Genomic DNA, 12,778 nt, shown 5'->3' on the forward strand with positions numbered 1-12,778 from the left:
AGTAATTTTGTCCTTAACTTTACTTAAATATGTATGTTTTATAATTTCAAGTTAATTAAACCTAAAATACATTTAAAAAAAAAATTTGGCACTGAAAAATAGTAATTTAACTGATTAACTAGGAACTGGCCTGCTGCTACTGTGTCCAGTAAGAACTCAACCAGAGATGTTGAAGTTAAATCCAGGATGTTTATTTAAACCAGCTGAATTGGCAGATGATGTGGTTATTCTGCAATATACATATTAAAATTTAAAGCACATGAGAGGTATAGTATATTAAACTATGTTAAATATAGTTAAAAATAATGATAAGCAAACTACCAATAGCTCAAAAATCTGTAAGAAATATACATAATACATAATATTCCTGACTCCCCATGCCTAAGCTAAGAGTGACTGAGAGGCTTTTTGAGGCTGTTTTTGGGTCGTCACATGAGGCCTTTTGTCAGTTCGCTTTTTTCATCTTTAACTTTTGACTTATTTTCTCGATTAATTGATTAGTTGTTCAGTCTAAAATTGTCAGAAAATGGTGAAACATGTTGATCACTGTTTCCCAGAGCCCAAGATGACGTATTCAAATGTCTTGTTTTGTCCACAACACAAAGATATTCAGTTTACTGCCATAGAGGATTGAAGAAAATATTCACATTTGAGAAGCTGGAATCAGAGAATTTTGACTTTTTTTTCTTAGAAATGACTCCAAATGATTAACTGATTATCAACAATAGCGATTAATTTAATAGTTGATAACTAATCGATTAATTGACTAATCGTTGCAGCTTTAGATACTACATCACCTCAGTTTTATACCAAGACAAATATCAACCAACTCGAATGTAATATCACTCCCAAGTTTAGATTTTGTTTTCTGATTACCAATCTATTAAAAAATGTTTTATTTGCGTTCACTTCTGATTAATAAAGGAAGTATAAAACAACTTTCATCATTCATCAGAATGATTTTCTTTTCATTTTTCACATTTTAACTTGCATCATGGGTAATATTACAGGGAGAGGAGGAGAGTCTGTTTCTGTGAGAAAAAAGGGGAGTAGAAAGTGTACTGCTATTTTGACACGAGTTAGCTAAATTATTCCTATAAATTACGTGACATTTGCATCATAACGTGTTATTAAATAATTAATTTACATATAGAATATCAGTACATACAGACTGAAATAATGAATACATTAAAAACAACATTGCGTCTCATGTGCATTCACTGTCTGAGCAGTAACTTTATCATCTGCAGATATTTCACATCCTCTTCTGTCTTGCTGGAGAAAATCTCATGACTGTGCTGTCAGAGGAAACAATGTGTGCTCTTATTATGCTCTATTATTGTTTTTATTGAGTGATGCTACCACTTTAAAGCGTGCAGATGAAGAGGCAGACTTGTCAAATAAATGATCACATATATATATTAATGACATTCCTCCTTATCTCAGCTGACGTTACCTGTGTGCTTCATCTTTATGGCGACATCCGAGGTCATCTGATCACATATCATCTAATTCTTGTCTCATTTCATCTGATAAAGAACTTAGAAGAAGTATTCAGGTCCTTTACTTGAGTAAAATTACCAATACAGCAACATAAAAATACTCCATTACAAGTACAAGTCCTGCATGAAAAATCCTACTACAGTAAAAGTACATAAGTATTATGAGCTTGATGTACTTAAAGTATTATTACTTTATATACAGTTAGCTAGTTTAGTCCAGTGGTTCCCAACCTAGGGGTCGGGCCCCTCTAAAGGGTCAGCAGATAAATCTGAAGGGTCGTGAGATGATTAATGGGAGAGGAAAGAAGAAAAAACAAAGTTCTGATACACAAATCTGTTTTCAGGTTTTGGACTTTTTCTTTGATCTTTGATTTTTAGTGAAATATTGGATCATTTGAACATTTATTGAAATGAAACTGGAGACAAATCCACTCAAGCCTATTTCTAACTAAGTTATTCAGTTTTAATTGGTGATAAATAAAACAGTCAAATGTCTTACACCATTTGTGCAGAACTTGCACAATTTGTACAATATCTGACAAGATCTAAACTGTCAAGAGTGACTAAACAAACACAAACAAACAACAAATACATAGACAACCATTAGACAACCTGAGGCCAAAAGAGAAGCTGCGGTTTTCTGCACCTAGCAGATACACCGAAATTTTAACCTCAAACATAAAAAACAATGTTCCACGGGGTATGTTGTAAGTGACAGTTAAAGAAAATGTCACTATTTTGTGTTAAGTCATATAACATCAGCATGTAACTGGCAGATGTCCTAATGATAGACCATATATGGATGTAAGAATGTGAAGAAGAGGAGGATATTTGGATATAAAAAGAAAGCTAAGAGTGACTTAAAAGCCATGTTGGTGTTGGTCAGAGCAGGGACAAATACTTTTTTCCAAAAGCAGGTTTGCTTTGCTTCTCTCTCTTCACGCTCTTTTCTTCTATTTGGTTCTCTCTCATCATTCACCACAGTTTATCTGCTTTAAATATCACTAACATGTCTGTCTCTATACTTATTGAAGGAAAGCATCATATAAGGTCTGCATCATCTCCACCATGAAGTTGCTGACTGTGTCTGTACTCCTTTGTTCCATGATGGCTCTGGCTGGAGCTGCTGGTGAGTATCTGACTGAATTTGTGTGTTTTTGTCTTTAGACCTCAATAAATAATAATAATAATATTAATAATAACCTCTAACTGATGTCTTTAACTGTCCAGCTCTTCAAGAAGCAGAGAAAGACAAGGAGACAGAGGCAATAATTCAAGAAGGTGAATACATTTATTTATTCAGATTAATATTAGCTGAATGAACACTTACAGATCAAATTTGACCCATGTTTACATTTGAGAGCATTAAAAACACCACAAACATCTTTCTTTTAGCCAGAAATGTTTTTCTTAACATGACCCTGAATATACAAAATTGGAAATATTTTTTATGCAGCTGATACATATTTCTGTACATAGATGATTTTCTGGGTTAAATTTGATCCGTGTTTATTCAAAAACTCTAAAATCACTATTCAAACATGTTGTAGGATAGCTACTGTCAGCATGTAAGGGTTTAAGTGCATCACACTGTGTGGAAAGTCAATGTGACCCACTTTTCTCCACCATTTGTGTTCAGAGGAGCATCGTGTTGACAAGAGGTCAACATCCTGTCCCTCCCGCTGGATTGAGTACAACGGCCGCTGTTTCCTCTTCGTTCCTCGAACCTTGACCTGGGCTCAAGCTGAGGTAATCGAGATGATTTGTATTCACTGAAGAACACTTCAACATTTTCTTTGACTTGCACACTTGGTAACTTCCTCATCTAACTTTAGTGTTCTCTTATTACTCATGTTATTATTTTTTCTGGGCAGCTTTATCAAGTTGCAAAGTATTTTGGGCGCACCCACTTCATTCTCCCCATAGACAATGTTAGGTGACTAACAGTTGGAACATTTCTACAGATTAGACTCTTCCAGTTGAATCATCAGTAGACAAGATGAACAGCTGCATTAGATAATATCTGGTACTTTGATTTAAAAAAAAAAGAAAGAAAATCCAAGGTACAAAACTACAATCTGCAATGTAAATCAGCTCAGTTTTTATTTCTGGATCACTTTTGAGTGAATTCTGCAACTATGGCATCACTTTTTGTTTGCAACTTCTACAACAAAGGGTTTTAAATTTATTAACGCAGTGATTCTCACTTCTGACTGGCTTCTTCTCCATAGCAACAGCAGCTGAGGCTCATGGGTATTGTCATATCTTTAGCTGTCCACCAAAATGAGAGACAAAACATGATTTCTCAGTAACAGTTGAAATAATTGAAGCTGGTGGTCACAACATAGACCTATCGTATTGTTATAACACCAGTAGAGTCCTGTGTTTCTGTGTTCAGTGATATTGAGGATATTGTTTAAAGAAAGATTAGCAGCACCTTCCTATTCACATCTCTACTCTGTTCTCTGTTTATCTCCACTATAGAGAAACTGCCAGTCCATGGGTGCACACCTTGCATCGATTCATGGAACTTGGGAGTACAACGAGATTAAGAAGATAATATCAGATCATATTCAAGGGTCTCCTAAGACATGGATTGGAGGCTCTGACAGCCAAGAGGTATGTCATGTATAATAACAAAAGATGTCTTATGAGCTTGAAAGTTCATTCTTGACTTCAAGTTACTTGATATCAAGTAAATAGATCAGTAAATAAGAATATCAAACCTCTTGGTATTTAGAGTGGTGTTAACATTTAGATTATCTTTATTTATATGCATCAATTGTCTTCTATTCGATCTTCTAGGAGGGTGTTTGGCTCTGGAGTGATGGCACACCTTTCACCTACTCATACTGGTGCAGCGGAGAACCTAATAACGACGGGAACCAGGACTGTATTCAGATGAACTTCTCAAGTAAACCATAGAATACATTACTTTGCATGAGAGAATTATGTAATTATGTAGAATTATGTAATTATGTTTGTGGTGTAGATAAGAAAGGACGCATAACAAAAACAAGGTGACTTCATGAAAAACTAAAAATGTGCCTGCATGGACATTTCATTGATGATGTTGCTGGAAAACCTGTGTGTCCATAGGCTCTATAGGCTCAGCTTGTTTCTCTGATAACTTAAGATCCAGACGTCCAATGATTAAAATCCTTCATCTGGTTAAAAGCTATAGTTAAAAACAACCAAGATCTAAAAAGTGTATCATTAAAATGTGGCTTAAAACTGAGTAAAAAGTCCATTTATGATGGTTTCTTGTGGGCAACCACAATGCTGACACATGCACAAAGGGGACATTACATCATTAACAGGTGACCAAATGAAACAGACCATTACATTGATTAAAATTACGGATTTGTCTGGGTTTGAATATTGTTGGAAACATTTGGGATTACATACGTACACAACTTAACAAAATATATAACATAGGTCTAGTCATTTTTAGACATTTTAATGCGGAAAAGTTACATATTATACCTTTCAGGTGTGTTATCCTAGTAGTTAATCTAATGTAGCCTGGAGCTGCTAGCCTCCAGCAGAGATGAGGAGCAGCTACACGGGTCTGGTAACCTCACTTCTTTCTAACTCCACACCCCCACACTTGTAGTATTCAGCACCAACAGACAATTTATCAGATGTCACACAGCTCCCTCTGGAGCCACAAAAGGCTTATATGACTTTTTTCATCAACCTGGAAACAGACTTTGATGTGGAAAATCAGCTGAGTTCCCCTTTAAGAAATGATAATCTAATCTACATCTGCATCAAAATATTACATGATATGATTGACAATCATGCTGACGTCCTGTGTTTTTAATAATTGCAGGTAACGTTTGCTGGGATGATGTACAGTGTGATGCTCGCCGGACATCTCTCTGTGCCAAGAAAATCTGATGATTCCTGAGCAGATAAGAGAGGCATGAAATACCTGTGAAAAGCACAAACATTAGTGGATATGTGTTTGTGTTTATTGTCACAAGTTAATCTGTCATTTTATCATCAGTCTCATATATAACCTAGCAGCTTTATAAATCATTTTTCATCTTTCTTTCTATCTTGCTATCACTGTAAAGCTACTTAAGGAAGGAAGCAACAAGTGACACAAACGGGAGCTGGATTGTCTTTTAGGTCTTGTGCCAAACTGAATGTGTTATGAAAAGAATGCTTTTTCTTACTCTGGAGATTGAACTGTTCTGTCTCATATTCTGCAAATTAAAGACGCAAGCATGAAACAAGCTGGTTTGTAATTCTATTTTAAATGGAACAATTATTATGGGTATCATACTCAGATCAACATCTACACTGTACAATATCATTCAGAGATTTAGTGGAATTAAGTAATTTTGTCCTTAACTTTACTTAAATATGTATGTTTTATAATTTCAAGTTAATTAAACCTAAAATACATTTAAAAAAAAAAATTGGTACTGAAAAATAGTACTTGAACTGATTAACTAGAAACTGGCCTGCTGCTACTGTGTCCAGTAAGAACTCAACCAGAGATGTTGAAGTTAAATCCAGGATGTTTATTTAGAACCATCTGAACTGGCAGATGATGTGTGGTTATTCTGCAATATACATATTAAAATTTAAAGCACATGAGAGGTATAGTATATTAAACTATGTTAAATATCGTTAAAAATAATGATAAGCAAACTACCAATAGCTCAAAAATCTGTAAGAAATATACATAATACATAATATTCCTGACTCCCCATGCCTAAAAGGAATTGAGTTGAAAATTTACAGAGATGTTCTTTCACTAACCAAGACCACTCCTTCTAGAATATGGATTTAATGGTTTATTGGGAGTGTGATGGAAGGCAGGGTGAAAAGGAGGAAGGATAGTTAGAGGGATGGTTGGAGAGGGAAGGATGGATGGGGGAAGGGAGAGGGTCGGGGGGTGTGAGGATGCGGGGGTGAGGGTCGAGGTCGTGGGATGCGGGATGAGGGGGTAGGGGTCGAAGGGATGAGGGTCGAGGGATGGGGAGAAAGAAGAGCAGGCGGGAAAGAGGGGAAGGAGGGAGTGGATAGGAGAGTGATAGATGAAAGGAGGAGATGCGTCGACGTCGGGGAGGTAAGTGGGAACAGGGGTTGAGACTCAGGGTGGGGGTGCTGTCTCGATGATCTGGCATCTGTACGAGGCCCCCCTGTTCCTGTGTTTGAGCAGAGAAGAGAGGAAAGTTAGCGGAGGGGTCGGGTGGGAGGGACTTGCAAGCTGAGACAGAGGGGAGAGGAGCGGATATGGTGTGTCTAAATACCCTGTGGTGCGGAAATGGGTTGCGTACAAGGCGTGGTCTTTGGTTCCCGAACTTTGTTTATAAGTCTATAAACTTCATTTCACTAACCAAGACCACTCCTTCTAGAATATGGATTTAATGGTTTATTGGGAGTGTGATGGAAGGCAGGGTGAAAAGGAGGAAGGATAGTTAGAGGGATGGTTGGAGAGGGAAGGATGGATGGGGGAAGGGAGAGGGTCGGGGGGTGTGAGGATGCGGGGGTGAGGGTCGAGGTCGTGGGATGCGGGATGAGGGGGTAGGGGTCGAAGGGATGAGGGTCGAGGGATGGGGAGAAAGAAGAGCAGGCGGGAAAGAGGGGAAGGAGGGAGTGGATAGGAGAGTGATAGATGAAAGGAGGAGATGCGTCGACGTCGGGGAGGTAAGTGGGAACAGGGGTTGAGACTCAGGGTGGGGGTGCTGTCTCGATGATCTGGCATCTGTACAAGGCCCCCAAAGAGACTTCAACCAGAGAGGCGAGAATGTGATTTCTTAACATTATCCGGGTCGTGATGGATGTACGTATGAGAGTAGGACGAGGCTGGGCATGGTGCTCCGGGAATCCGGGAATTGATTCCGCTGAGGTAAGTCTGTATGGTGGAAGACTTGATCTTGAGTTGAGTGTGAGAGAATGTAATGAAGCAGGAGAGGGTAAGAATGTCCGGTGAAGGGAATGGGAGTCCGTGGGAGACGTGGAAGGTTTTAAAGGAATTCCAGCCGGTGAAGTATGGAGATAGTGTTCAAGGGGTGACGCTGTTGATGATGTTGTCCCGTGAATTGGTGACCAGTTGTTCCAGTTGCGGGTTCAGTTGTAGATTGTGGCTGAAAACGGTGGGACTGGAGTTGGAAGAGGGTTGGAGGCTGGAGCTAATTGTCTGAATTTCTGAAACATGAAACGAGAGAGTGAATCGGCGATTGCGTTTTTGTGGCCTGGAATGTGGAGTGCACGGATGATGAACTGGTGCTGGGCTGAAACCAATGTGAGCTTGCGCACGAACTGCATGATGTCCAGATGTCCTTGAGGATTTCTTGTTTATAATGGTCAGCAACGATATAGCGTGGAACGAGGATGACTAAGACCTCTTTTTCCCCCCAAAGAAGGGCTTCGATGATGACGTGGTTCATCGAGCAGGGTGGGGGAGGGGGCAGTTGAGGTGGCCGACTGGAGGTGAACCGCCTGAACTGCTGTAACCCCGGAAACAGAGAGAGACAGTGGGTCAGTGCAGCTGTGTGTTGCGAGAACGGGCACTGTGGTTGTCTCCGGAAGGGTCGAGTGTCGGGACTTGGTGGAAACTGTGGGACAATCACGTACGAAATGGATGGAAATGGATGGTCTGGCGGTTGAGATGGTTCTTTGGAGTTAATGGCGATTAGTGCTTTATGATATAGTGGTGTCATGGACCGTGCTTGGTGGGGTTCTGAGGGCCACTGCACCTAACATAGGCACCACTGAAGGAAGGATACTGTACGTGGGTATCAACAGGCGTGATGCACCTGGATGGGTACGATGGCCGTCGGAAGCGAGAAGAGAAGTGCGTGGCCTGCGATGAGCTTTAGCTGTCAAGACTTCAGTAGCCTGTGATGGGGCTTGAGACTGTCAGGACCTATGAAGCCTGCTGCATGAAGGGAGTCGAAGAAGGGGGGAAAAAGGGGGAGATGGTTGGGTGTGGGGGCTGAGTGCGAACTGTGGGATAACCGTTTAAAGGAAAACTGATGGTCTGGATGGCTCTTTGGAGTTAACCGAATGGAGTGGGTCGGAAGAAGGAAGCTCCGTGGCCTGCTGATGTCATGAACTAGTGGTGGGGGAATAGAGGCTGACTGGAGCACTGAATTGATGATGGATGGTTGTATTGGAGATGATTCGTTGTGTTGAAGCATTTTATATAGTCGGTTGACGGCAATGAAAGAGTGAGGACGCACCCTCCATGGTGCCTTGAGATTCAGATGAAGGTAGAATGGATGAAAAGAAAATGGATGGATTTGAGTGAGCCGTGTCGGCTGTGGCTAGAAAGCGAAGAACGAAAAGGTGCTGTTTTATGGATAATATGGGAGGATGGAGGCCGAAGTGATATAGGAGGAAAAGATAGGAAGTCTGGAGGGAGGCACAGGGGATGAAGGGGTGAGGGTTGGAGGGATGAAGGGTGGGGAACTCAATTCTATTCTATAATATAGCGCCGAATGACGACGAGGTCGTCACGTGGCACTTTAGCGTAAAGCAGGTCTAGACCATTCTCTTTAATTAACGGGGACCCAACAATTCCCCCCGTGAGCAAGCACTTGGCGACGGCGGTGAGGAAAAACTCCCCTTTAACGGGAAGAAACCTCAAGCAGAACCTGGCTCTAGGTGGGCGGCCATCTGCTTTGACCGGTTGGGTTAGAAAAAAACAACAACAACAAACAAACAAACAAGAACAAACAAAAACAAGGGGGGAGGGGAGGGGGGGTGAAGGAGGTAAGGATGAAAAATGAAAGGGTGAGTGTAAAAGTAGGGTGGAAAAGGAGGAAGGATAGAGTTAGAGGGATGAGGGGAGGGGGACGGGATGGAGGGGGGAAGGGAGAGGGTCGGGGATGTGAGGATGAGGGGGTAAGGGTCGAGTTCGTGGGATGCGGGATGAAGGGATGAGGGTCGCGGGATGAAGGGATGAAGGGAATACTTACCACGCATGAGGAATGGGGGGGTGGGGGTGAGGGATGTTTATTGGGTGAGTGGTGGAAGAGCAGGTGTGGAAAAGGAGGAAGGATAGACTTAGAGGGATGAGGGGAGGGGGAAGGGATGGAGGGGGAAGGGAGAGGGTTGGGGGTGTGAGGATGAGGGGGTGAGGGTCGAGGTCGTGGGATGCGGGATGAGGGGATGAGGGTCGAGGGATGAAGGGATGGGGGAAGAAGGAAATATTTAGCATACTGGTCGAGAGAGAAAGGGAGGAAAAGAAGAGAGAGAAAGGGAGGAAAGGAAGGGAAAGGAGAGAGAGATGATAGTGATGGGGGTTGAAGGATGAAGGGTCGAGGGATGAAGGATGAGGGGATGCATGTATGGCTGTGGGCATGAGGTCGCTCGACCTGGCCCTCGGCAAATGTGGGAGCCGTCCGCTGCTCCGCTGTAGTGGGCAGTGTGGTGCCGTGGGTGTGCCCCGTATCAGAGACGTTGGGCAGGGAACCCGGAGGTGAGCAGCTGGATACATCGGTGATGAGCTGGAGGCTGTGTGGAGCGGGAAAAGCACGGCTTTTGAGACGAGGAGGTGGTGTCTGAGTCGGGTAGAATGCGTGCATGATACGCTGGGGATGATCGATGGCCCGTTGTTTGGAGAGAAGAGGGTGAGAGTTCCTGAAGAGAAGTAGAAGCGTTAACGAAGAAACATGAAAACAGAAAAGTGAGTTAGTATGAACCATGGAGTTACGCGAGCACTTAATAAATAAGCAGGAAAATGGGATGAAGGGTTAATTCGGAAAAAATTTAAAAAAAGGAGGGAAGAAAAGAAAGTGGAGTGTGCCCTGGCCAGAGCTGGAGAGTCGGGGCTCCGTTGTAGCGGGCAGCGTCAGCGTGGTGACGTCATCGGTGTGCGGCGTGCATCGGGTTAGCGTTAGGCGGTGAACCCGGAAGAGCGGGACGATTTGAACTGCCGGTCGGAAAGGTGAGGAAAAGTTTCCGTAGAGTTGGAAAAGTTTGGCAACGCTATTGTTTCGCTGGAACGGTGTGTCCGTCTGTTTGGGAGCACTCTGTAGGTGAGTGAGTGTCCGGCTGAAGATGTTGCTTGAAGGAAAACGAGCCAGGTCGGAATCGGCTGAAGCGTGGGTGTGTATGGGTCCCAGCTGATCAGCAGTGTGGCGTCTGAGGGAGTAGCTTTTCTTCCGAGGAGCAGCGGTGTAAACGGCCTCTGCGTGGATGTGGTGGTGAAGGAGGTATCTTGTTGGTGCTGCAGGATCGAGTCGTGGATGGTATTGCTGGGGAACGTGGTCCAAGGAACGCGGGCGAGGGGTAAGCGTTTGCGATGCGACCCTGTCACGGGTCACTTGCAAGCTGAGACAGAGGGGAGAGGAGCGGATATGGTGTGTCTAAATACCCTGTGGTGCGGAAATGGGTTGCGTACAAGGCGTGGTCTTTGGTTCCCGAACTTTGTTTATAAGTCTATAAACTTCATTAAGTGACACGTGTGAGTGATTAAAGATAATTTGTGGCATTCACCGATTAAGGAAAAGAAAAAGAAAATATTCTTGCATCTAAAGTCTGTTACTCAATCGACCTCACTGCGAGCAATTTTCATTAGAACTACTTTCTATTAAAGAAAATGGTCCCTAAAGTGACAGCATGTCACCTTTTGGTTTATCAAGAGTTACAAGTGCAAAGACAGTGCTGTTTAAGTTCTTTAAAGGACAGGTTCACAATTTTTTAAGTGTGTCTTAAAACAACAGTCAGGAGCTCAAATGAACATTGAAAGATGTTTTTCTTGCTGTAATTATTCCTCCTGTTCATACTGACCATTAGAAGATCCTTTCATAATGCACTTACAATGGAAGTGATGGAGGACAAAATCCACAGTCCTCCTTCTGTACAAAAATGTATTTAAAAGTTGATCTGAAGCTAATATGAAGCTTCAGCGTCCAAATGAGTCAAATCAAGTAGATATCTTTCAACATTACAGTGTTTTTAGTGCCAAAGTCCCTCTTTTTGTTACTATAATTCCACCACAGCTCAACAGGAAAACATATTAGCATATAACATATTAGCTTCAGATAAACATTTAAAAACATTTTAGCTCAAATTAATGCTTGTGGGTTTTGCTCCCATCACTACATTGTAAATGCATTATGAAGGAATCTTGTAATGGTCAGTATGAACAGGAGGAGTGATTACAGCAAGAAAAACATGTTTCAATGTTCATTTGGGCACTCATTTTTGAGTTGCACAAACTTAACTCCATTAACTTCCGATGCCATCTAAAACCTTCAAGAAATGAATCCCAATCTACCTCCATGCATAGATGCAACTAGAGGACTGTGAGAAGTTATAGCTGTGTGTCATTTTGGTGGACTAACCCTTCAACCTCCTCTGTGGAGCCAATTAGAGGCCAACAGCTTCCAGGCTCCTTTATATTTATCTAATGCCAACTCACTTCTCTAGAGATTCTTATTAAAAGTGGGGCAGATCCAAAACCATCCAATAAGAAAGCTACTTGTCAAAACAGAAAGTCAGCACTGAGTCACACCATCAGGGTGTAACATGTCTGTCTCTATACTTATTGAAGGAAAGCGTCATATAAGGTCTGCATCATCTCCACCATGAAGTTGCTGATCGTGTCTGTACTCATTTGTTCCATGATGGGTCTGGGTCCAAGAACCAATACTAAGTAAATACATTTTAGTAGAAAAACTGAACTCTTTGTTTATTCTGTTTGTTTTGACTTGCACACTTGGTAACTTCCTCATCTAACTTTAGTGTCATCTCAATACTCAAAACATTGTTATTTTTTCTGGGCAGCTTTATCAAGTTGCAAAGTGTGAAGAGCTATTTTTGGCGCATCTGGTCCATTTTTCCCATAGACAACATTAGGTCACTAACAGTTGGAACATTTCTACAGATTGGATTGACATGGAACTCTTCCAGTTGAATCATTAGTAGAAAAGATGAACAACTGCATTAGATAATATCTGCTACTTTGATGGAAAAAACAATCAAAGGTACAAACTGCAAAACTTCAGGGTCAAAACTAATTATGAATCCCAAGTGCATCCAATCCACTATAATGCCTAACAATAAATCTTAATTAAAGAAGTAGCTTAAAATAACTTAATCTTGGAAAAAAGTTGGAGTCACTCATTTTCGTGAATTTAACATAACTCAATGAATTGTTGAAGGAACTCAGTTGTTTTGAGTGCAATTAAATTTTTGGAGCATTTTGGGTATTGGTAATATAATTCCATTTTGTTCAATTGACTCATTTTCTTAAACTTGACTTTACATTGTTACAAAAATGTATGCCCTGCCAATGGGCAGCT

At 41.5% G+C, this 12,778-nt stretch overlaps 1 protein-coding gene across 1 annotated transcript; it reads left to right on the plus strand.

Annotated features, from left to right (window-relative positions):
• The first annotated feature begins 2,382 nt into the window (after nt 1–2,382).
• Nucleotides 2,383–4,427, plus strand: LOC122974453 (ladderlectin-like). The gene is made up of 6 exons (XM_044342486.1): nt 2,383–2,419; nt 2,537–2,631; nt 2,733–2,783; nt 3,142–3,251; nt 3,987–4,121; nt 4,308–4,427. Exons 2-6 carry the CDS (start codon nt 2,571–2,573, stop codon nt 4,425–4,427), a joined length of 477 nt encoding a protein of 158 aa, XP_044198421.1. The 5' UTR covers nt 2,383–2,419; nt 2,537–2,570.
• Nucleotides 4,428–12,778: the final 8,351 nt, after the last annotated feature.

This window comes from Thunnus albacares, chromosome 22, assembly GCF_914725855.1.
Source record: "Thunnus albacares chromosome 22, fThuAlb1.1, whole genome shotgun sequence".
Classification (NCBI taxonomy): domain Eukaryota; kingdom Metazoa; phylum Chordata; class Actinopteri; order Scombriformes; family Scombridae; genus Thunnus; species Thunnus albacares.

What these genes read in the sequence shown, in the direction of transcription:
- LOC122974453 (XM_044342486.1), top strand. Translation starts at nt 2,571, where the DNA reads ATGAAGTTGCTGACTGTGTCTGTACTCCTTTGTTCCATGATGGCTCTG. An exon ending in AGAGGCAATAATTCAAGAAG is followed by an intron (nt 2,784 to 3,141) that starts GTGAATACATTT and finishes ATTTGTGTTCAG; the next exon opens with AGGAGCATCGTGTTGACAAG. An exon ending in TGACCTGGGCTCAAGCTGAG is followed by an intron (nt 3,252 to 3,986) that starts GTAATCGAGATG and finishes TCTCCACTATAG; the next exon opens with AGAAACTGCCAGTCCATGGG.